The sequence below is a fragment of the Emydura macquarii genome, unplaced genomic scaffold, assembly GCF_026122565.2.
Source record: "Emydura macquarii macquarii isolate MOO-44397 ecotype Brisbane River unplaced genomic scaffold, CSIRO-AGI_Emac_v2 contig_2676, whole genome shotgun sequence".
Taxonomy (NCBI): Eukaryota; Metazoa; Chordata; order Testudines; family Chelidae; genus Emydura; species Emydura macquarii.
Window position 1 is genome coordinate 32,998,209 of NW_027132813.1, and position 26,172 is coordinate 33,024,380.

At 43.8% G+C, this 26,172-nt stretch overlaps 1 protein-coding gene across 2 annotated transcripts in view; it reads right to left on the reverse strand.

Annotated features, from left to right (window-relative positions):
- The window catches only part of CCDC88A (coiled-coil domain containing 88A), a 251,526-nt gene that overhangs the window by 133,685 nt on the left and 91,669 nt on the right, over positions 1 to 26,172 (reverse strand). For both annotated transcript variants that reach the window (XM_067565171.1, XM_067565170.1), the window contains exons 6-8: positions 25,304 to 25,387; positions 21,632 to 21,772; positions 6,389 to 6,558 (exon numbers count right to left, since the gene is read on the reverse strand). In XM_067565171.1, coding sequence (XP_067421272.1) covers positions 6,389 to 6,558; positions 21,632 to 21,772; positions 25,304 to 25,387 — 395 coding nt within the window. The remainder of the gene's footprint in view (positions 1 to 6,388; positions 6,559 to 21,631; positions 21,773 to 25,303; positions 25,388 to 26,172) is intronic.

The window sequence follows — 26,172 nt, forward strand, 5'->3', positions numbered from 1 at the left end:
CTAAAGAGATGGAGCTTCTTTGCATCTTTTTGGGGTAGATGTTTGCTGACCCTTGCACAGTCTCTCTCTGACAGTTGAGACCACCAAAGACCTCACAGAGATTTGAACATTTTTGACACTCAACCCCTTCTGGATCTTTGGTTTCAGCTGTCACAGAGACAGTTCTTTTAGCTGTGGGAGGTAGGGAAGATGGAGTTTGCCATAGCACTTTAACAAGGTTGTTATGGAGTCTGCTAATGGGAGTGCCACTCGAAAAGGTCCCACAGACGTCAAGATATCGACCAATCTATGAGACCTCTCTTGAACCACTGCATCTGAATAACTAAGGTGGAAGGCACCCTCTTTAGGTCCTTGTGGGCCCTGTAATTGTCCAGGAGAGGTGAGGAACCTGTCTCACTGAGAAACTGTCTCCTCACTGGTGGATCACCCCTGAATTGGGTGAGGAGAAGCTTCTCTCAAATCTTGCAAGGGGGGCAGGGAGTTCACCAGAGTAGACTGTTCATGTGAGATACCAATCCCAGTACCAGGAATGGCTTCCAGCTGCTCTTGATAGGGAGGATCTCGAGGACTACTGAAGGAAGTAGAACAGGGAGGGCATGGAGGCAGGTGGAAACCCTCAAGGGTTCTAAAATGGCCATCGGTATGGTCTTGGAGCCCAGTTCCTTTCAGATCACGTCTCTACCAGTCGGACAAGACGGAACTTCTGTTGAGTACTGGGGTGGTAACCAAATGGAAGAGAATGGTAACTAATGTGGCACAGCTGCAACATGTACAAGTTGACTTCTGACTCAGAGACTTCATCTGACCAAGTAAGAACTGGAGATCAGTGCCTGGAATCTGGAGAAGAGCACACTGGGTGAGATCATCACCAATCAGCCTCTGAAATGAAACCAGATGAAGAAGTACTAGAGTGTCCAGCACTACCCACTTTACTGTATGCTGAACTGCAGCAGATGGCAAATCCTGACAAGTGACTGTTGGTACTAGATAGGATGATCCTTGAATGCCCAGCTAAACTGGTACCAAGCAACTCAGCAGGTTGCATGCCACAACATACACGTCAGGCATTGATGGCACCAGGATAGATTCTTGCTGCTGCTAAGCCAATGAAGACTGCACTGCTGAGTTAGATTGTGCCGCCTTAGGGGTTGGCCTCAATTGGGTTGGTACCAGCCCTGGAATAAACAACCTTGCCTGAGCCATTATCTGCACCTGGGAAGTGCCTCAGCCTCGAGTGCACTCTTCCCTCTTTGCCAGCAGGTTTGGACTTCAGTGCCAGGGATCTTGATCTTCTGGATACTGACTCCTTTGACGCCATCTTCTGATACCTCTTTCTCTGTACTAGAGAAGGAGACTGGTGTTGAGAGTCTGCCAAAATAGGAAGTGTGTTCCTAACCAAATCAGATATGCTTGGTACACACTCCTAACAAGCAGGCTCTGAAGATGGGAACAGGGCTGCTTCCTTCAGAAGATGTTTTAGTCTCAACTCCCCTGTCCTTTTTAGTTCTGGGCTTAAAGTCCCTGCAGATTTGGCACCCACCTCTGACATTAGCCTCTCAGACACCTGTAGTGCAGGTCACTAACTGGCATCGGCTTCTTGTAGGCACCACAGGACTTGAAGCCTGGAGACCAAGGCATGCCCTGGTACCAACTACTGGTACCCAAATAATGGGAACCACAAAGTACAAAAAAGAACGTCAATAAAGGAAACCCACTACTAAACTTAACTCTTAATGAGTACCAACTATATAAAGATGTAAAATGAGGGAACTTGTGATAGCAAGATAGAATGCTCCAACAACTTTCATGGGTAATAAGGAGGAATTGAGCAAGATTGGGATTGGCTCTGCTCTTTATATCACTGAGCAGCAACACAAAGCAGCAGAGGGTGCATGTGCCATCCCTATGGGTAACACTGAAGGAAAATTCTCCAACAACAGTGCATTGGGTGCACACAGACTTGAAGTGGAAGGGACATGTGCAATCACTTGAAGAAGAACCTACATAACAATGGAGTTAAGGCTGACAGTACTTATCAGTAATGAAAGAGGTAGAAAATATTACAGATACGTTGTGATGATCCCAAAAACAAGCATTACATGCTCAGAAAATTTAGAGTTAAACTTAAAAAAAATCCAAACATATTAAGATATGGAAATGTACAATTAAGAAACTCAAACAACCTGAACTCTGCACTGTAGTATTACCATAAAATAACTGGACAATAATGATTGATGCAGAATAGTGCTTGTGGTCCTGAATCAGATGGAAATAATTTTTCCATTTGATTTTTTTCAATTTTTCCTCATTGTGTCAATATAGGGGTGAGTGAAGGTTGTTTGAGTGCCTTTACTCATAATAATAAGATACAGTTTAGCTACATAATTTCTTCAAATATAGTCTAAGCACAAATTTCAATGAGTCTAAGCTTTATGGAAAATCTTAAGTGTTGGTATTATTCCATTCAGGACAGAAAAGTTTCCAACTGAGTTCTAAATTTCTTAAATATGTCTGTTTTTAAAATTATCTTAATTCAAACTACACATTTACTTGTGAATTCTGAGAAAATTCATTCTGTACTCAAAGAGTAAGTGAAAAAGGTTTGGTGAAGATATGTTTTATTGCACATACAATACAAAGGTTGAATCCTTGATTTACAAGCAAAACTCAGTTCAATCTCAATGCAAACCCAATTAAATAGAGAGGCTACCAGGGACTCTATAATTAAATACCTCTCAAGATTAAAATAGTTTCAGTTTGAAATATAACACATTCAGATATATTATTATATTATTGAATGTTCTTTTACTTTAATTGTGATGAAACAGTAAAGAAACATAAGAAGAAGGGGATATAAGAGATATATGATATATATATACTGAGATATTCTACGATTCTAAAAATTTGAATGAAAATGTAACAAACATGAAAATAAACATTTGTTTAAATGACTGCCAGGTGGCTGGACCCCTGCACATATGCAGAGTGTCAATTAAATCAATGGGTCTCCATGTGCATTCAGGGGCCCACTCATGTGGAGTTCACTGCATTACCATGGCCCAGAGTAAAAGTCAAAGACGCTTCCCTATACTGACCTCCGGAAACCACATATATTTGATAAAGACAATTCCTGCATAATTTTGCACATTATTAGTTTAAGTTACTATGACTTTTCTATTAACATTTATGTACCTTGTTAAATATCACTCATATTTTTAGATAGAAATCTAAAAGCAGTTTGATTTCAATACACTGAATTAAGAATGCATGAACATAGTTTCTTGCAGCATCTTCATCACACTGACTTCTTGAATTACATTTTATACCTAATTCCTTGTGCATCACACTAAAAATATATTTCAAGATATTCTTCATACACTTTTTGTTAAGCAATTGTACTATATATAATGTATCTTGAAATTATGAAGTTACTCTACAAGAAACAGCTTATACAGTGCCATTTATGACTACATATTTTTTGACTCAAGATAGGAATCTACTGGTATTTTCAAAATTGTAACTGCAACCCAATATATAATATAAAATATCAAATGCTACTGACAGTTTAATAATTTAAAGTAGTCTAAGATTTTCAATATACTCCTATGCCTAGGGGAAATTTATTTACAAATTAAATTCAAATACAGTGCAAAATGTTAAATGTTCAGAGCCATCATTGTGGTTCTAATTGTATGCTTCAGCTAAAGAATAGAAAGGATTGTACTAAATTATACAGAACATACTGATGTTCACTGTTTAGGCTATCAATTAACTGCCAATCAAACTAATAGCAGCAATTTTTTCACTAATTTTCTTGGTGCAGCTGTTTATAGAATATCCTGGGCGGGCTCATCTCAATAGACACATAATAATATAGACATCAGAAAATGAGAGCTGTATCTTTTGTTCTACAGTCCTCAAAGACTAAAATGTAGTGGGAGAGAGGTTTTCTGAATGAATCAACCAGATCATTCGCTCAGCCAATTTAAATAATCAGGTTAAAAGAGTCCTGTAAAAGCTGATCAGTGATCTCATAAACGTGATTTACACTACCTTCATCTCTTAATTTAATCTTATCCATCTCCTCTCTCCATCAAGCATGTTGGGCTAAATCTTCAGATGCACTGTTTCTATGCTATATACCAGTTTCTTGGTGTGCATGGAGTTGCTGTTTCCCTCTAAATTACACATCCCTAATCCTGGGTTTTAACTGCACACATTTTACTCTGGCATTAAAACATTATGCTAGGTAGAGTGGGAGGGTCAGAGCCACCCACTGGCCAGAGCCACACCTCCTCCATTTCTCTGAACATCTGTGCACATGCACAGATGCTCCTAGACTATAGGGTTAAATGGGCTATGTAGTCACTGACATATAATGGCTTCGCCAGTGCATCAGGCTTATGTTTAGAAAGTTGGAAGGGACAGAAATATTTTCATAGGAAAATCATGTGGTTGGTCATGGAGATTGATTTTTCTAGGTCTTAGGTCTAGGCAAAGGGAGGGGAAAAACTTCCCTTTACTTATGGAGCCATCAATTGGGAGAGGGGGAGCAGAATTTGGCAATCATTCACTGGTGTGGAGTGATAGCTGGTTGACATAAACCTCCCTCACCTCCGTCCCTACCTCCCCACCCAATCTATACTCAAAACATGCCCATTAATCCCTAACAGCCACCTTCTAAATTAGTGCACCTGCCATTTAGTTCAGATTCTTTATACCCTGAAATGGTGTACTGCTGGCATAAATACCTCTAGCAAATGTACAATTAAGTTCATTTTTCTGGTAACTGGACATTCTATCCAAAAACCTCTTTTACCACTTTCATGAACATCTGAAGACTTTGCAGAAGTAGGGGGTTTTAAATGCAGAAGCAGATGGAGCAGTAAAATTCTTATTAGAAGATGAAGAAACGGAATTAGCTTCACTTTGTCACTTATATCATTATCTTTATCAAAAGACTCCATGTGTTGTGATGCTGCTGATGAAGTAGAAGAATGCAGACAAATTTGGATGCAGAGCACTTTTCCCTTTCTTGATGTAATAATCTATCTTTGACAATAGTTGGACATATACCACAAGAATTCAACAAGTGTTTCTTCATTCTATATACATGTGTGTCATACTCAAAAGAAAGAACTTGCACATAGCTTTAACAGTTTTTCCATGTGGCCGTCTAGTAAAAAATTTCCATACAAATGATTTCAGCTTTCTCCAACTCTGCATAATTTATTATGTCACCGTTATTAACGAGACAAAGTGGGTGAGGTAGAATCTTTTATTGGACCAACTTCTGTTGGTGTGAAAGACAAGCTTTCAAGCCACACTGAGTTCTGTGTACTGTTATTAATGTCTCACTATTCTGGAATATTCTCTAGATTATGAAGTATCTCTTGTATTTCAGTCAACCAGTAACCATTTTGTTCTATTTCTAACTGCTGCTTCCAGACAATCAAAATGCTTTTGGGCATGCTGTCCTCTCCTTCCCAGGACTCTTTCAGACTCCCGGATCACATAAAGGGGGATAGGTGGCCTCTCCTTCCTGCAGCACACACAATCAACTCAAACTGCAAAGGGAGCAGGAACAGAGCAGGAAGGGAGGGCCTCTATAGAGATGTGATGTCACACCACCCTCAATAGCACAGAACTTTGCATGTTATCAGCAAAGTTTTGGCTGAAGATACATGGGAGGGGTCAAATAGCAGGCAGTCAATTGATATTATTTAACTGGTCAATTGACTGGCTTACCAAGCCTCAGGTAAAGCACACAAAAGTGCTGTAAACATGTCCATATGGGGGGTTAGTGGGGTTGTAGCTACTGTCCTGTAAATTCACACCCTAGTTTGCTGTGCACTAACTTCTCGTATAGACAAGCCTTTACATTATCTGAAGACTGTTTGTGAATGTGAAATGGCTCAATTACATCAAGTAGGCACCCCAGGATCAATATAAGTCACTGAACTGCTCAAGTATATCCCAAACCCTCAAAAAGTTCCATAGTATGCAAACCCTTAGGAAGTTCCATATTATACTTTTATGAGTACTTCACACTCATTTTGCAGCACCACAATGGCACAAACTAACCACAACATATCCAAAGGTCCAACCCATTGTTCTCGATATGTTCATAGTTAAAAGAGTAAGAGGAAGAGCACATACGCTAACACATCTGAAACTACAGCTGTTGTTACAATAATATTCTCATACTCTAGAAAGTTTCTTCTCTATATAATAGTAATAGCTCCAAAATGCATTTAAAACTACAGTTTAATATTTAAAACTGGACAATTGCCCTAGAGAGTACCTTATTGTACGAGGCTAGCAATACTGTAAGACCTAAGAATCCAATTCTTGCACTGAGGTTCATTTCCAATCAATATGTACTTACAGCTCCTGCCTAAGTCTTCTTATCTTTGCTTTGGCATCTGCTAGCTCCACTGACAGGTGCTGTCTGCTTTCAGTGCGTTTCATGCCTGGAGATCCACAAGGTGATTGTGCTGCTGATGCATGAGGTAGAAAATGAAGACAGTCCCGTTCTTCAGAGAGTTCTACGATAGTCTATGAAATAAAACACAACAAGCATATAATCACTTCAGATGGCTGTTTATATGTCAAAAAGTAACAAATAACTTTTATAGGTACAGTAAGCCAAAGATTGAAATGATACAAGAACTAAACTAGTATGGTCTTTTGGTAAAAGCACAGGTTGGAATCAGGAGCACTGGGTTCAATTACTGGCTCTGCCACATCTCCTTTGTGACCTCTGGCAAGTCACGTAACAAGATTTTCAAAACCAGGAGCCTAAACTTAGACTTCTAGTCTCATATTTAGGTACCAAGGTAAGTCATCTGATTCTCAAAAATGATCATCACCCTGCAGTTTCCATTGACTTTACTGAGAACAGCAAGGTTCTCAGCATTTTTGAAAATCACCTTACTTAGTTAGAAGTCTAAACAAGGACTTAGGAAGAAACTGTTATTTACTTGTACAGTAATTTTGGTTCTTTGGGATCTGTTTTGGTGGACTAAAAGATTCCTAAAGTAATTCAGGGGACTAAAAGACCCCCACATACGAGTGAGGCAGTGCTCTGCGATATGCCCTGCTGGCGAGAAGACCCTAATCACTCGGACCCCGGCTGGGTTGCCTTCAGCCATAGTCAGAGGTGTGTACCACGGTCGTGGCGGCCCCCAAGAAGGGGAATGTTGGAGGCCCAGTGCAATTTGAGTTGCCTGACCACCGTCCTACAGGCCTAGCATAGCTTTGGTTGGCTATTCTGACCCCTGTAGCATGACATCTTCCGGTTGGCAGAGATGAGTAGGATTACTGAGTAACCTTGCAGATATCTCAGTTTCTGCATACCATGGCACATAAGACAAAATACACAACATGTATGCTTGCAGCTGCACATACATAACGGTGATGGGAACAAGTTATCCTTGAACGTCTGGGGGGTACATTTTTTCCACTACTAAGGGGCATATTTTTACACTGCCCCTCCTATCACCAGATGTTGTTTTGACGACCCCAATTACCATGGTGAGAATGGAATGTAGTCAAAGGTAAAAACCCAATGTAGGTAATTAGCATATATGATAACGATAGAGAGGTAATTAGGTGAAGGCTGTTTATGGAATGGTATAAGAAGTTACCATTTAGACAAAGGGACATGCTCCATCAACACCTAACTCCGCAGGAGGCACTGCTGATCGGACCAAAGGATCCACTGACTCCCTGCCGGGGCCACTGAAGAAAGCCATTCCTGTATATAGCCTTCTGAGTAACTACTTAGCTCTCCAGGTTTAGTGAGTATGATATATTGTAGTTAATTTTAGGCTTGGTATTCAACTAGTATATCTATAGAAAACCTTGCACATTAAACCTTATTGATCTGCAAATCGGGCGTACCGTGTCTCACCGGTATTCACACTGATCACTAAGCATCCAGTATCAACACACACATATATTTCACTTTAATTCCTTCATTTTAGGTGTGTGCATTCCAATGCACTCGAGCTAGAGACTTTTGATCAGCAGTACCTGTCAGGGTAACACATGCACCCTGAGTGACCTCATGACTTCCAAATGAGGGCATAAAGAATGGGGGCCACCCCAGCCCTTGATCAGTTCTTTTGCACCAGAATCCTGGTGATATTAGACTCTGAGTAAGGGGAATGGAGGGTGGTTTGTGGAATATTTATGTGGAAAACATCTCAAACAACCACAGTTATTGAATAAGTAACCATTACTTCTTCAAGTGCTTGTGTGATTCCCAAGCCATGATCCGAAGTGGTGGGAAGTCAGAATTTACTTAAACAGAGACTAAAGAAATATCTTTCCAAAGTTAGCATCGGATCTAGGTGCTTCAGCAATGACATAATGCTGTATGAATTTGTGAACTGTAGAGCATTTTGTTGCCCTGCAAATGTCTCTGATTGGATCATTTCTCGGGAAGGTCACTGAGCCCTGACAGAGTGAGCAGTAATTCTTGCTGGTGGTCCTAATACATGAAGAGATCTAATTAGAGATCCTTTGAGGAGTTACTGCTTGTCCTCTCACCCTTACAGTGTAAATTACAAAGAGCCTCAGAGAGAATCTAAATTACTTAGCTCTAGCCATATACAATAAGTAGATTTTATGGACATCCAGCATGTGCAGTCTCTCCTCATCCTTGCGACTATGTGGCTTTGAAAAGAAAATCAGTAGATCACCTGATTTAGATAGAATTCCTATACCACTTTTGACAGGAATTTTGAATGAGCTCTAAGGAAACTGTTTTTATAGAAAATCATATAGGGAGGTCCTGCCATCAGAACATTAGGAAAAGTACAAGCTCTAGCAGATGTTATCACTACTGGAAAAGAGCAAAAGACTCTAAGGGTGATCTCATTAGGACTAACAAAATTAGGCTAAAGTCCCAAAGAGGGACAAGTGCTTTAATTAGCAAGGAAGGCCTTATTAAGCCTGTCAACCACAGGATGTGAAAACACAGACAGCTTTCCTATAGAAGGGTGAATGGCAGAAATGGCTAGCAGCTTACTAATTCTAGAATTCAAGCAGGTATGTGAATCAGCATGTCCAGAAGATGCTTGCTTGGTTGATATATAGACTTCAACCAGCTTTATATGCATTGCAGGTGATGTCTGGCATGCGGAGTCATGAATGTGCAAGATGCAATGTGTCTCAGCAACATGAAGCAGGATTTTGTTATTCTCAGGTCAGACCATAGGCTGATTTAATATGGACTGGCATCTTTCCTCAGGTAGATAGGTAGCTGCAGTCGTTGAATCAAGAATGACCTAAATGAACTTGTTTCTTTGAACCAGAGACTGAATTGTTCCTGTTTATTTTCAGACCCAACTGAGTGAATTGTGACTGGATCTGAGGAATGCTGTCTGTGGCTTGTTCCTTGGAGTGACCATGGATTAACTAATCAGCCAGATATGGCAATATCTGGATACCCATGATTCTTAAGGCTAGGTCTACCCTACAAACTTACATCAGTATAACTATGTCGCTCATAGATGTGAAGCAGTCAGCTCAGCCAGCCTATGTGGTAAGATAACATCAAAGACTGAAAGGCTAGCTACTGAAATGTTAAGTTTAATTTAGCATGCAATTTGTTTTACTTCTTCCTGATCAATCTGACTCATATTATTCTATCTTATAATCACTTAAGATCTTTCTATATTTAATAAAGTTATTTGTTTGTTTTATCTAAAGCAGTGCATGGGATTCAGTGTATAGAGAGACTTCATTTAGAGTGACAGAGTTGGTGCATATCAATTTTTTTGATAAACTGATTTACCAATTAGCTTGCAGAGTCCAGTGGCCAGCACTGAACTCTGTAAAACAGCAATTCCTAGGGTTGCATCTGGGACTGGGGATGTTGGGCATTGCATAATCCCATGAGTGACTGACCAAAACCACTCCCTCACTAAAACAGGAGCCGCTTATCTGCAAGAGGCTGCAAGTGAACGGACCCAGAAGGGCAAGTGCAAGACGGGCTCCAGGAGCGAGGGATTGGGGTGACGCAGCGATATAAGAGTCCAGATTGCAGAGGGGAATGTCATACACACACTTGGTAAAAACTCTGGGGGTTGCTGATAAGCCAAAAGAAAGTAATACATATTGGGAGTAGTGGTCCCGAATGAAAACATTAAATATTTCCTGTAGCTGGTGTTGATAGCCACATGAAATCAGGAATCTGGCAGATTGAGAGCAGCGTACCAGTCATTCACAGTAACTCAAAGAATAATGGAAGAAGGAAAGGACACCATCCTGAACTTTATCTTTTTGATTAAAGTGTTCAGGTCTCTTAGGTCTACAATGGGCCTCAGAACCCCCCTCTTTTTTGGGGGAATGAGAAAATAACAGTAATAAAAACCCCTTCCCCTCTGCTGTAGAGGGACCACAAGACAAGATTGTGACTCTTGAAGCTGTACCATTTTGTGAGGGGTATTCCTGGGAGTAGGGTATAGTTCCACAATGCCTAAAACTCCATGATCTAATGCTATGGTATTCCAGACATTGCAGAAATGGTACAACCAACTCCCAAAGGCAGGGGATGGGTTGGGAAGATCTGGTACAACTGCAACTCTGCTCTTGAGGAAGCAGTCAAAAAACTGTTGCTTTGAGAATTGCAATTGCAGGTGAGGATAGTTGTGGCAGAAGCAAATGATGATCTCTGCCTAGGAAATTTGTATCCTTTCCTGGATGGATCATGGTTGCCCAGGTGGAAAAGAGATGGGCTGATAAAAGGAGATAACTTCGGCCTCAGCCTATTAGGAGCAGGTGTGTAAACGTCTAACAATCCCAAAGTCATATGGGAGTTCTTGAGTATATGCAAGGCCTCATCTGTTTGGTATCTCTTTAGGGATACCAGAAGTGTGAAGTCAGGTCTACCTACTCAACACAATGGCTACTACCATCAATCATGACACCATGTCTGCTGTGTTGAAAGCTGTTTGGAAGGATGTTCTGGCCCTCAGCCACAACAGACAAACTTCTTTCTGAGTTCACTAGATAATTTCTCTGTAAATTTTGTAAATGAGCCCTGATTAATAAAGTCAGACTTAGATAGAAATGCTTGATAATTTTCAATTGACACTTGTAAATTGGCAGTGAAGTAACTTTTTCTGCCAAGCAGAGCTTTTTAGGCTCCTTGTCTTTAAGAGAAGATTTTTGTTGTCGTTGTCTAAGCCTCTCATTTGCAACTGCCACTACCATAAACCTAGCACCAGTTGACATAAAATTTGTTCAAAACCCTGTGCCAGAACCTGGCAGCATCAGTTGACTTTTTTAGATGTGGTGGTAATGGGGCTGAGATTTGCTATGCCAGTTTTGTAAGTGGGCTTCATTGATGGCAGCATCACATGACCAAGGACCATGGTAAGATATTCAGTAACCTGTGAAGACAACCTCTACAGGTAGTTCCAATGCCAAGGCTACCCTCCTCATGAAATGAAACAAATCATAGTCTTCAGATGTAGATGGCATATCATCAGGAGCAATAGCCTCCCCTGGGGAAGAGGATGAAATAAGGGCTGAGATTTGCTGAGGTTCATCCTGAAGTTCCTCTTCTTCTTGTGTCTTCATGATAAGAAGCTGAGGTGATGGTTCAGATAAGGTGACCTTTTTGGCAGGTTGAGGCTCTCGAGATCAAGTCTTTGTGTCACTGAGGCAGCTTTTGTAGAATAGGGAATACCCAAAGGTGGCCATGATGAACAAGAATAAGGAACTAGAGACCAACACAGGAGTCCCCAAGAACTAATATACCTATGTTAGGGATAAGATTCTGGATCTGAAGTCAGATGTAAGATTCTAAAGATAAGTGGAAGTGAAAGTCTGTAACCTGGATATCCCAAAAGAGAGCCTTCTCTGATGCTCCCTGATTCTGAAGACAAGAAACAATAGTCTTTAGGCCAAGGAAGGATGATTCATGGTAGGTTGCCCAGGAGTCTTGGTCCAGTTGACTTCATGGGTACTATGGACACAGTCAGTACCACAAAAGGTACCAATACTCCTTACAGGTGTGCACTCAAATGAGAGAAGAGTACAGAGTCAAGAAGGGACAAAATCATCAAGTCTCTATCTACTATACATCACTGAGGTGTAGACAGTACCAATTTGGTACTGAGTAGGACGGTACTGACTGTAAGGTGGGAGCCTTCACTGGTATTGACCCTATTGGTGCTGGTGTTGCCAAGTCATTGGGACTGATCTTGTTGACTAAAGTTATCAGTACCAGGGTCATTAGTACTGGTGGAAACTGAACCGCTAGAGACGGTGCAGAAGATAATGGTAGTGGGTCCTTTGATGAAGTCAGCTTGGTGCCAAATTGCTTGTTTTGTAAGTTAATAGTACCAAGGTGTGGCGGGGCATCTGCCCTGCACTGGCCAAGACAGTTAAGACAGCCCTTGGAGAAGCTGCAGGATAGCCAATCAGGAATTGCCAAGCAGAGCAGTGGCAGTCAATCCTAGGAGTTTGGGGAGAGAAGGCTAGTTGCCCTGCAGGCAGAAGGTCAGCACCCAGGACAGAGCAGTGGCTGACTGCTGGAGCTCAGTAGAGCAGATGCCCTGATACAAAGGTAGAAGAGGTGCTGGCATTGCTGGGAAGTGGCCCAAGGAAGGAGTAGGAGTCTGTCGAGGAGTAGGGGAAGAGGCGGTGAAAGCTGGCCACACAAAGTCCCAGGGCCAAGACCTGGAGTAATGGGTGGGCGTAGGTCCCTCCCTTCCTCCCCCAGACCGCCACTGGAGTGGTGGTAGTCTGCAGTGGCCACTGAAGTGGCGGACCAGGACTGTAGAACCCCCCAGAAGGGGGAGGAACACAGATTGTGGCTTGGCCAGAGGGCTGGGTTAGGAAGAGGACACAATGGGTCCTGACAGCGTCGAAAAGGACTACTGGTAAACCCTGAGGAAGTGTGACAGAGCACACCTGCGGACGTTGGCGTATGCTTGAGCTACTCCCCAGATCACCAGCAGAAGGCACCAGTCCAGCAGTAAGTGCTGCGTGTCCATCACACAAGGTCTGATATTCATAGACACTATAGGTGCTCGAGGGGTCTTTTCTGGACTTTGAGCAATCTTTTCTCTCTGATAAGGCACAGAATTTAAGAGCCTTGGATGATGGCCCTGAAAATGGTGATCAATGCATCTTTTCTCTAGCCATCTTCTGAGGTTCTTCTTCTTCTTAAGACTTTGGTATCAAAGTAGCTACCAAAAAACGAGAGGCTTCTGGAGCCCTCCTCAATGAGTTACAATTAGAGTGTTCGAAGCTGGAATGACCTAGATCTGAGATTGGATACATAAATGTTTCCATTCAGGTAGATGTTTAAACTGAACTTTTAGACTTCTTCATCGACCTAGTGAAAGCTCTATATATGCTACATTTTTCAGAAATGTGACCTTTCACCCCTAGAAAGAGGAGGCATCTTGTGTGCCTATCATTCAGAGTATCAATGCCTGACAAGACAGACAGCTTTTAAAACCTGGGGATTTTCTGACTGACATCTGGAACAAAGAGGAAAAAAATGGTACCAAAGTACATCCCATGTGCAAAAGAAAAGGAAAGAAATTTTCTCCTAAAAACATGGAGGAAAAAAGAAACTCTAGTAAAAAGCCATCACTACTGAGCTACTGACTAAATACTATGTAAACTAGGGACTTGTTTACATGAACAATTAAACCATGGCAAATAGGGGTATAAACTGTAGTAGTCTGCCTCGGTATAACAATCTGTGTGCACCCTGTTGACGCATGGGACTAATTCACCACAAATTAATGAACTGTTAATGCATGTCAGCAGGGTGCACAAGGACAGTGAGACTGCAGCAGTCACTCTGCAGACTAACATAACTTACACCACTCAGGCTGCAATTTTCTTGGCCTGGTTTTTATCTATGTTTTTATACTGTATTCCTTAAGGCAGTATCAAGAACCTTACACATTTAAATGAACACAAGATTGATCTCTGTATCTTTTACTTTCTTCCCCCATTCTGTAGAGCTTTAAAAATAGTACTGAGATAAGTCTCAGTTGAAATACATGGGCTGCATTTCCAACTGAAAGTGTTGAGGTTTGTGATCATTTTCTCTGAAAACAAGTTCCATAGTAGTGGGGCCAGTCCCTGAGAAAGCATTGTCTTTTGTACACATAATTCTCACTCATGAGGCAGACAGTTCCACTATTCTAGTGGAATGTACCTATTACAGAAGGTCAAGATTAAATACAGTGAGGCAATCCCTCAAGTAACTTGGATTAAATCCACGAAAGATGCTGAAGAGCAAGACTGCAACCTTGAAATTAACCCAGTAATCAAATAAATAGAAGAGAATGGAGTACTGTGATGACATACTTTAAATGGCTTGTGCTGTTGATTAAGACAACCATTATGTACTGGACCAATTTTTTAAGCCAGTAGTTTCATTCACACAAGGTGCAGACCACTGTGGCCAACTGACAGGTCTGCTGGTCAGCTGCAGAGCAAAAAGGTGTGGCTTTCAGGATATCCAGAAACAGTGAGGCATGCAGGTCAACATCAAAATCCTGGATCTTCTTAATGAGATGAAGTCATATGGTGTTAACGGAATGTGATGCTATCGAGATGGCAAGTTCTGTAAAAAGTTTCCCTTTTCCTACCAGTATCACAAAAGTCTCTTCCAGATTCAGCTTCATCCAGCTGCTTATCCTCAGCCAGACCCTTAAGAGAGATGAAAAACGGTGCTAATTGATTCTGATGTGAATGTGACACAGACTTGAATGTGTCTGTGTACTGCTGAAATTTTAGTTCACACTGCCTCACAATAGATTCTAGCAGCTTCACATAGATGTGGAACAGATTGGGAAATAGGATGGATCTTTGTAGAACTCCACAAGTAATATCTCTACAGGCAGTGGAACACGTGTCCATTATGTCTCAGAAAAACTGAACTCTCATTGATTTCTGCCACGTACCTGAAGCAGGATAGAAATACTACATTGTTGACTCAACTGTGGATATGCCCAGCAATACTAGTATGTATGTATACTATTTCACCATGATCAAGAGCAGATCAATGACTCCAGCCCTATTTCTGTTCTATGATCCAGGATATTAGCACTAATGTAGGTGGAACTGGAGATGACTACTGAAGAGGATGGCTGCAGAGGAATAATTTTTTTTTAACTGCTATCCAAACTACAGAAGGCTTTAGGGTCAATATTAGATTTTCCTCTACCTAGGTGGTACTGACAATTACTCTCATTTTGTAGGGTACCCAAATACATATATTTACTTTCTTTCATCAGACAAAAAAAGTTTGGATTTCCTGCTGTGTTTCTATGTCTTCCTGTCATGAATAGACTAAATTCAGAAAAAGAAGGTGATGTGTTACCAAGTCTGCGTCCAATATATTACTCCTCATGTCCTGAGAAATCACCTTGGATGCAGGCAATTTTCTCTGAGAAGACTTTGCAAAGGAAGGCTCTAGAGCTAAATTGAGGCATTCTTAGTAGATAAAATGATTCAAGGTTTGGACTCAAGTTCAGCATGGCAAAATTAAGCAGCTGCTATGGTGAAAGAAAGGTAGAACCAGTTTTGCTTTCATTGTCAAGGCATACATTGTGCCAGTCTGTCTGCCTGTGTTTACCCCGCTGATATTTGATTTCTCCTTCTTCCCACTTTTATCGCAGACCACCTGAGAACCCTGGAGAACTGTGGAAGTGATGGGGAGTGAGTGTCCTCAGTGAACAGGATAAACTGACTGTAGTGAATGAGGTAGGAGCTCTGCAGAAATAATAGCATGTGATCATATAATTAAAGACATGATCATAATGTGTATGGACATGGGGGCAGTTCAGTAACTTTCTTCTTAAAGTTTAATATGCAAACATGTTTATTTCCGCTTCTCTGAGGACATCAGCACACAGGATTCTCACTCCTGGGTATCCTGTTCCTATCATGAAAACGGCAGAAGCCCCAAAATATCAAGACTTCTGAGTTTAAGGGACAGAGGTAGTGGGGGTAGAGTACATGCCAGGCCTCCTATTGAATATCATGTGATACACCTCTCTAGCAATTATATATGCACCTGCCTGTAAATTCCATGCCAATCCCTTCCTTTCTGTGTCCTGTAATCTGTGTATCATCTTTGACTTCAATCTCTCTTTAGACCTGCACATCGAAGATGTATGCAAAATAAGCTGCATCCTCCCTTCCTGTTACAATGATTGAAATATTTACTATGTACAGGCTGGATTACTACAATGGGTTTTACTTGGTGGCTGCCCTTGAAGATCCCTGAAAGCTTCAGTTAGTGTAGAATTATCTTGCCTGCCTCCTAATTGGGGAAGGGACAGTGAATATGCAAAACAGGATTACTTACCAGTAACTGTTGTTCTTCGAGATGTGTTGCTCACGTCCATTCCAATAGAGGTGTGTGCACGCCCACAGTGCACGGTTCCCGGAACTTTTTTCCCCTTAGCAGACCCCGTAGGGCCGGCTCCGGTGCCCCCTGGAGTGCCACACCCAGGCCGCAGTACATGAGGCACTGCTGGCCCTGCACCTCCTCAGTCCCTTCTTTCTGCCAACTCCAACAGTGGGGACGGAGTGTGGGTTTGGAATGGATATGAGCAACACATCTCAAATAACAACAGTTACTGGTAAGTAACCCTGTTTTCTATCTTCGAGTGATTGCTCATATCCATTCCAATATAGGTGATTAAACAGCCATACCTCGGAGGTGGGTAGGAGTTACCGGTGAGCTGCCCTCAGCACGGCTCTGCCGAATCCTATGTCCTCTCTCGCCTGCTGAACGATGGCGTAGTGGGACGTGAAGGTGTGGACTGACAACCAGGCGGCTGCTTTGCAGATGTCCTGCAGGGGCACTCTCTCCAGAAAAGCCACAGATGAGGCCTTAGCTCTGGGTGAATGCGCTGTAATGACACCCGGCAGCGGCACATTTGCCTGCTCCTAGCAGCACTTGATGCAGGATGTGATCCATGCGGAAATGTGCTGGGTGGAGACCGGTGATCCTTTCATCCAGTCCCCCACCCGCAGCGAGGAGCTGCGCCAATTTCTGGAACGGCCGCGTCTTCGATGTAACAGGCCAGGGCTCGTCTCGCGTCTAGCGAATGCCATCTCCAAACCCAGACCGCGCGGTTTGGGAAACACAGGGAGAGATCAATCGTGGTTACAACGAGGTTCGGAAACCAACCCAGGCTAGGAGGCCGGGCATGGCCTCCACTGCAGTTTATCCGTATAGAATAGTGTATAAGGGGGCTCCGAGGTCAAGGCCTTAAGTTTGGAGACTCCCCAAGCTGAGGTAATGGCCGCCCGGCAGGCTACCATCCACGAAGCGCCATGGGTTGCAAAGGAGAGGCCCCTATGAGTCTCGAGAGGACCAGGCTGATATCCCCGGGAGGCACCGGGTTGCGGACCTGGGGATACCGCCTCTCCACCCCCTTGAGCACCCTGACCAATGTGGGATGGAAAACAGGGATCTCCCCGCTAGCGGGTAATGGAAGGCCAAAATAGCTGCCAAGTGGACCGTCAACGAGGCCAGCACTAGACCCCGGAGTACTCCAAGGTCGCCTGCGGAGGCAAGAGGCTGGCGGAATGCCCCGGGACTCCGCCCAAGAGGTAAACCACGACCACTTAGCTTGATACACAACCAGTGTGGAAGGGTCCCTGCTGCCCAGCAGGAGTCCCTACCTCCGTCAGCCACAGAGCCTCCAGGCCGTGAGCTGCAGGGAATCCAGGACCGGGTGCAACAGGGCACTGTGGTCCTGGGAGAGATGGTCATGCCGCCTCAGGAGCCCCATGGGCGGGGCGAACGAAAGGTCCAGCAGCATGCTGAGTCAGCACTGGCTCAGTCAGGCCTGAGCAGTGAATATGACATCCACCCTGCCCCTGTTTATGTTCAGTAAGCCCTTTGGCAGGAGTGGAGTGAGCGGGAACGCATACCTGAGGCTCCCCGTCCCATTACTGAGGAATGTATCTGAAAACAACCCAGTCTCAAGACCCTGGCGCAAGCCGAGCCTTGGCACTGCGCATTCCCAACCGACATGAACAGATCCGGTTGGGGGACACCCCACTTCTGGAGGACCGCAGTCACTATCCCTGAGTGCAGCGACCAATCATGGTGGGGTAGAAACGACCTGTTGAGGCGATCCGCCTCGTCGCTCTTCACCCCCATGAGGTGAGATGCACTCCAGCAGAGTCATGCCTCATGGCAAAGCCCCACGGACGGGTAGTTTCCTCACAGGGAGGCCAGGAGGGCGCCCCTCCCTGCCTCTTCATGTGAAATGGCTGCAGTGTTGTCCGGCAGTGCCTGCACCACTCTGCCTGTCAGGGATCAGAGGAACAGCCTGCACACTAGGCGAATGGCTCTCAGCTCCCCCACGGTGACCTGCAAGCACTTTTCCTCCACAGACCAGAGCCCCCGAGTGCTCAGGTTGGCACCCATGTGGGCTCCCATCCCACATACGAGCCGTCAGAACTTAAGGTGACCGACGGGATCAGTTCTGTGAAGGGAACGCCCTTCCCTACTGCCCAGGGGAATCTCCACCAGTCCAGGGAGGCTAGGGCAGGTCGGGAACTGGACCACCCAGTTCAGTGGGTGTTTGCTCGGCACATATACCGAGGCCACCCATGCCTGAAGCGGCCTGTGCCTCAGGCGAGCTAGCCTCACTATGTATGTGCAGGCTGGCATGTGGCCTAACAACAGTAGGCAGTGCCTGGCTGTTGTCGTGGAGTATCGGTGCAGCTGGGAGATGATAGAGACCAGCACCTAAAAACATGGCTGACGCAGGAAGGTTCTGGCCTGGGGAGCATCCAGGGTGGCCCCAAGGAACACTATGCGTTTCATTGGGGTCAGTGGACATCTGTTCGTTTATAAGCAGACCCAGCCTGCTGCACGTGGAGCAGTGTAAGTCGCGCTGACCTGCACTGGGAACCTGGACCTACCCCCTATCAACCAATCGACCAGAAAGGGAAAGATTTGCACACCCTTTCACCTGAGGTGGGCCGCCATTACCGCCATGCAAGTTGTGAACACCCTTGGAGCCGAAGATAGGCCAAGGGGCAGGCTGTAAATTGGTAGTAGGAGCCAGCCCCTGTTGGCTCTAGAGGATGGACCCATGAAAGTATGCGTCCTTGTAGGGCAAGGGCGGCATACTAGTCTCCTGGACCCAGGCATTCTGGATAGATTGCTGCACCTCCTGGACAGGCCTGATGGTAGCAGCCATGAGCACTTCCTCATGGAACTTGCGGGGGCTATGGCCCTACTTGCCGCAGCAGCAGCGTCGTTTGACGTTTGGAGCGCTGCCTTAGCCAGCGTGATTCCTCCATGCAGGATGGCAGAAGCCAACCTCAAGGTAGGGGCCCCGGTATTGGGCAACTCCTGGTGTGCCCTGAAATCTTTCAGTGGCGCCGTGGCCTCTGGAGACTGCCTCGTCCGGGAAGGGGTAATAGGACTACCAAGGCAAGTCTTGCGGGTGCTCCTCTTGCCGAAGGGGTGCACCCGTAGAAGGGTGTCTTCACGGGGTCCGACTCCTCAACCGAGGAGTGGTGTTCATGGGCCTCAGACTGTGCCAAGGCACGGACTGTACCCCTACTAGCACTTTTGCCACCTGCTTGGACACCTTGAGGGGGCGTCGGCTGTTCCTCAGCCTTGTGGAGAGCTGCAGCACGGTGTGGAGTCCCGGTGCCGCGGGGAGCTGCGGCTTCATTGCAAGCTCCGGCCCCTCTTGGGGCTGCGGTGCCGGTAGAGCCCCACTGCCCACGGGAGCTCCGATGCCTTCGGGAGCTCCGGCCCAGCTTTTTTGTGTGAGTGTGTGTGTGTGTGTGTGGCTGCAGTACCGCGGGAGCCCCGCTGCTGCCTGGAGCCCGGCCCCACTTCGGGGTGTGGAGCCAGCGGGAGCCCCGCTGCCGCCGGGAGCTCCGGCCCCGCCTGGGGGTCCGGTGCCGGGAGAGCCCCACACCACCGCTGGGAATCTGATGCCGAGGAGCCCCACTGCCGCCGGGAGCTCTGGTGCCGACCCACTGGGGGAGCGTCCTCGCTCTACCCCTGGTGACCGCCTGGCAGGAGATCTTCCTCCCCGTACCGGGAATCTCCACCGCCCTTCGGAGGGACCCACACAGGCTTGCCCCGGGACCCCAGCCTCTTCTCCCACGGCGGGGGGGGGGAGGCGGAGGTGGCATAGGCCGGCCAACAAGGCTCATGCCACCAGCCTCCGCGTTGGCAGGGGCACTCTCCCACTCCAAAGAGTTGGGGGTGGACCCCTGCACAGAGATGCAGACCTGGAGGGGACTCGACGGGTCGTGGCTGGTGCATCTCTGTCCTCGACCCTGCCCGTACCCACGGCGCAGGGGAGTGTCCGCACTCCATGTGCTCTCCTCGTCGTCAGCACCGGGGATGCTGCTCCGTGCCAAGTGGAATCCGGTGCCAATGGTGCGCTCCACACCGAGGGGGAGCAGGACGACCCAGACACAGAGCGGAGTGCTGCGCTAGGAGCAAGGCTTTAAACCTGATCTCTCTGCTCTGCTCACTGTTTAAAGCCTTGCATAACTTACTCTTGTCTGCTGTCCCACCAGGCACTTGAGGTACCGAGTGGGCGGGGGGGACAGGGGCTACCTTAAGTCCGTCAGGGACTTCTTCCTTAGCTACAACACTTAACAACTACTTAAACTAACTAGGTACTTTGATTAACAAAGAGATCAAAGAAGGGGAATGGCACTTGCAGAGAGCAAGTGCTAGTTCCATCCAACCATCAGGGGTGGAAAGAAGAGACTGAGGGGGCGTAGGGCTGGCAGTGCCTCATGTGCTGCGGCATGGGTGCGGCACTCCAGGGGGCACCAGAGCCGGCCCTACGGGGTCTGCTAAGGGGAAAAATGTTCCGGGAACCGTGCACTGTGGGTGTGCACACACCTACATTGGAATGGATATGAGCAATCACTCGAAGATAGAATACTTGTGCTTCTTGGTCCACACTAGCTGTTTACCCATACGTGATGTTCAAAGTGGTGGTTTTATTTTAAAGTTCTTAGTGTCTTGGGCTCTCATTACTTGTAAAATTACCTCTTCTCTTATATTCTGTCACTGCAATTAAGATTGGCTTGGGGGCATCTGCTGTCAACTCCTGGGGCAAAACTTCCTAGACCTGGCGGCACAGTTCTTTTGGCAAAGAACCCTCACTGATGGACAGTTTGGCAGCCTTCAGGACGCAGTAAAAGATCAGGTCTTTATTTCTTCCTTCATTTTTCACTCTCTTTTGAAATACAGCAATATGACAAGGAAATTGCCACTAATCATGTTCTTATGCTCCTACAGCAGCATTTTCCAACCTGCATAGTTATATTTGCAGTTTCACATTGCTGACAATGAGTGGGGAAAAGAAGTACAGAGCACTGAGAATTTAACTTTTTTTTCCCCCCTTCAAAATACACTGTCAGTGAAATTGGGGCCACAAATGTCTGCTGGCTCACTTCACACAGAAGTTGAGAGAAGTCTTCAAGTCTTTCAAGCCATGCAGCCAACTGACAAAGTTCAAAGAACATCCATTAATTATCTATTTTCAAAACTCCAAACTGTTTAATCTTAAAAGGGTGCTTTCTTATACTTCTCTTATTTTTAAATAATTAAGCACATACATACCTCAGAATGTTCATCTCTTTCATCTATAAGTCTTTTTAAATGTAATGCCATATTTTTCAAGAGAGGCTCAATATACTCTTGCGACAGAATGCTGACATCCATCCATTGCAGATCAAACACATTTTCCTGATTATGTGTTACCTATAAGAAAAAAAAATAATTGTGAAAACAACCTTTATGTACTATTTCATTATAAGAATGCAAAAGAAGTATAATGAGAGGAATAACTGGGAAAACTCTTAGCTCTTGTCTCCCAACTCAGTTTATCTTCTGTGGGTTCTAATATATTAGAAAATGTCTGACACTTAAAAATATGTTAAGTTGTATCTGATGCAATATTTTTTCGATCCACAATGAAAATCTGGAAAGCAGATCAATTATGCCTAGAGGCAACTACAGATAAAGTATCATTAAAAAACCTACTTTGGCACAGAAATATATATATATTTTTTACCAAATTAGATTAATAAGCAGGCTCTTATACAGAATTTGCACAAAGAATTTTTACTAAAATAAGAATCTTGTAATTGTAAGCAATTCTTAGAGCATGAGATTTGTGCCATGGAAACTAATTACCTTAAGAGTGTCATTGCAACTTACCTCTACACACACACTTGGTCACCACATCTCCTTCTCTTGCATTAATTTATAATACTTTATGATTTTTTAAAAAAGAATAAAATCATTTTATACAGAATATAAAAATACCACATGCACAAATAACATCTTGTAGAAGTATTACATTTGAATATTCTGAAGTGTGATGGGGTCTACTACCCACACTGGCCCTGAGAGGGCTAAATTAGGCCAGGTGGGTCCCAACAGCCAATTAGCGATCAAATGAGGAAGACTGAGGCCGTGTGGAGAGCCTTGATTATAAAGAAGCCACCAGTGAGGGAACAGGCAGGGCCTCCGTGAAGCCTTGGAGCTGACAGCAGAAGGGGGCTGTAGGGAAGTAGGCTGCAGTCACTCCGTGGGAGAAGGGAGGTGAGTTTGGAGGCTACAAAGACAGATACCTATTATCCTTCTACCTGCTGGTGGAAGGCTGCAATTACTGCTAGGTGAAACTCCATGGGAGGAGGAAGTTGGGAGGCTGGCAAACCCAAGAGGGGGTGGGAAAGCCAGACAGGTAGAAAAGACTCAGGGAAAGAGGCAGCAAGATCCAGGAGGGAACAGATCTTGGATGCTGATTAGAGGTCCCTGAGCTGGAAACCGGAGTAGAGGACGGACTCGTGTTCCCCTACCAGCCACTGGGGAAATGGCACCGGCCAAGCAGAGAATAGGAAGACTGCCTGAACCTGTTCATAAGAAGAGACTTTGATACCCTGAAAGAAGAGGACCATAGTGACCTGGCCGGATGGCCAAGTCACAAAGAATCAACAGTAGCTTAGCCTCTGGAGTCAACTTGGAGAGTGGCTGCAGAGCGAGAAAGTACAACCACAAAAAGGGAAGTCAGCCTCACAGAGCTGATCCCCAGAACCGCCAGGAGGAGGTGAGTAGAGCACCCTGTCTCAAGAAACCAAAGATTTCCAGTCTCATACAAAACATTTCATTTAAGAAGCTACATCTTTGTGAACAGCATAAAAGAACCCAAAAAATAACTTATCTAACATCCTCATTTTAAAATAAAAGATTAATCAAACCCTATTAACATCAACCGGTATTTCATTTCAACAAAATAAAAATGGATCATCAAAAGTGGTAAAATACAACCTTGGTAACCTGGGGCATGATAGATATTGCACCGTGCTACCATATGGGAGACCCACACTCAAGAGTGACCTCAGGATGAAGTAATAACAGTGAGGTATTCTTATTCCTGGCTACCTAAAGTTTGCAGTTTACTTACCACCTGACTGGTTGTTTTCTTCTTGTGCCTGGTTAAGCGTCTTATTTACCAGGTGAGCATCATTGTAATAAGAAAAGGATGCATATGGTACATTTATTTGGGAAAAATAAGCTTATAACTTAGAGTGAATGGAAACTTTAAGAGTTTCAGGCTTATGAAACCCCAGACTCCCATACTGGCAATTCCTCCTTCATGGCTTATCAGGCCTCTCTGCTGAGCTCAGCTAGAGTTAGGAAGGCTGACAGACAGCCCCAGAAACAGCAGGTAGCTGACAGATCTGGGAAATTTCATTAGCTATTCTTGGCAGAGCTACTTAAAAAAATTTGGTGATTAAATTAAATCATTTATATGTTTAAAGAAGGGATTTCAGTCCTTTTTTATCTGAAAAACTCAACTCATATTTAATAACAGAATAGCTACCATTCCTCCAAAAGATGAAGATACTTACTTTGAGCAATAACGATGGTTCTTTGAGATGTGTGTCACCATGGGTGCTCCACTGTAGGTCTGTCTGGGTCCCTGCACTGCTGATCGGAGAACTTTAGTAGCAGTGTCTGTTCAGCCCGCGCATGCACTGCTACTTACCTGCCACGAGGCTAACCATTGTTTGTCATGACTTTTGTGTGCGTGTCTTTGATCAGCGGGAGGAAGTGAGCACATGCATTTCTGACCATTCTGAGTTCAAGCAGATTGATGTGAAGGCATGTCTTGGATGGTGACTATTTGCCTTGCATCACAAGACCATTGATATGCTCACCCCATCCTATGAGGGATGCATCTTTTGGAGAAGAGAAGTCTGAGGGGGATCAGAAGTCTGAGATCAGTCTTCAAGTATATAAAAAGTTGTCATAAAGCGTAGGATGATAAATTGTTCTCCTAATCCACAGAGGACAAGACAAAAAGTAATCTCGCTTGCTGCAATTTAAGTCCATTAAAGCCTAGACATTAGGAAAAGCTTCCTAACTGTAAGGATAGTTAAGCACTGGAACAAATTACCTAGGAAGGTTATGGAATCTCCTTCACTGAAGGTTTTTCAGAACAGGTTAGACAAATACCTGTCAAGGATGGTCTAGATCAGTGGCTCTGAACCTTTCCAGACTACTGTACCCCTTTCAGGAGTCTGATTTGTCTTGCATACCCCCAAGTTTCACCTCGCTTAAAAACTACTTACTTACAAAATCAGACATAAAAATACAAAAGTGTCACAGCACACTATTACTGAAAAATTGCCTATTTTCTCATTTTTACCATATAACTATAAAATAAATCAATAGGAATATAAATATTGTACTTACATTTCAGTGTATAGTATATAGAGCAATATAAACAAGTCATCGTCTGTATGACATTTTAGTTTGTACTTACTTCACTAGTGTGTTTTTTATGTAGCCTGTTGTAAAACTAGACAAATATCTAGATGAGTTGATGTACTGCCTGAAAGATCTCTGCGTACCTCAGCGGTATGTGTACCCTTGGTTGAGAACCACTGGTCTAGATAATACTTACTCCTACCTCAGTGCAAGAGACAGGACCAGATGATCTATCAAGGTCCCATCCATTCCTACACTTCTATGATTTTGTGATGGAAAACACTACTCAGTATGAACTGTTTTTATTCAAATACCACCTTTAATAAGAAATGTGATTTACTCTCATTCTTATAAAACAAAACCTTCTCAGTTAATGTTCTCTAATGCAATCATTTAATGCAAATGTGAGTAGATCTGCCTTGTTTTTGACTAAATAAAATTCTTCTTCTTTCCTTAATATACCAGAAATATGAAAATCACTTGGATATCAGGTAGTACAAAAGTAAAAAATACCTCTTGAATGTGGGCAGCAACAGCTGCTCTTGTATCAAAATCTAAACCTTGGATTCTTTCAATGAATTCTTCTTTTTTCTGACACTAAAAGGAATACATTAACCACAATTATTTTTCATATCTCTGTGGTCTATTCCGAGAGCTGAAAGCTGATGATAAGACTGTACAGCTGGTTAAAAATATATCAGAATAATTATCAGATGTCCAATACTCTAATTGGTTAGTACAGATTTAATGTAATTATAGCAAATTATTGTAGTTGTGATTGACTTTTGATATTAGTGAACTGACAGAATATTCACTTTGAAAAAAAAAATTGATGGGGGTGCTTCTTAAAATTGTGTTATTTCTTGCTCACATTCTATGATGATGTTTACTTCCATAAATATTTCCTAAATACCTTCTTTTATTATTCAAATAGCCAACCATATACTGAGAAAATCTCCTGAACTATATTTTACACTATTCAATTGAAACCAGCTGTACAGTATACTGTACTTTTCTAACTTTCAGCCCATCAAAAATAGTTTACTTAGAAAAGTATAGTAAATTAAAAAAAAAAACAAAAAAACATTTTCATGGATAAACTAGTCACTAATTTAATGAACTACTGTAGGTATGATCTTTAATCAAACTGGATTGTAGCAAGCTAATCATGTTATAGGCCCCGTTCCTGCAAAAAGACTTACATACCATTTTAGCTGTCCACAGCCAAGTAGTCCCATTGAAGTTAAATAATTTTTTTCAGATCAGGAGACATGGATCATGTGATGATGTTCTCAAATAATTTTATTTTCATTAGGTCAGTGTAGATTTAATTTAATCTAATTGAGTGGGATCAGCAAAGTGACAGCAATGGAAAGACTTAC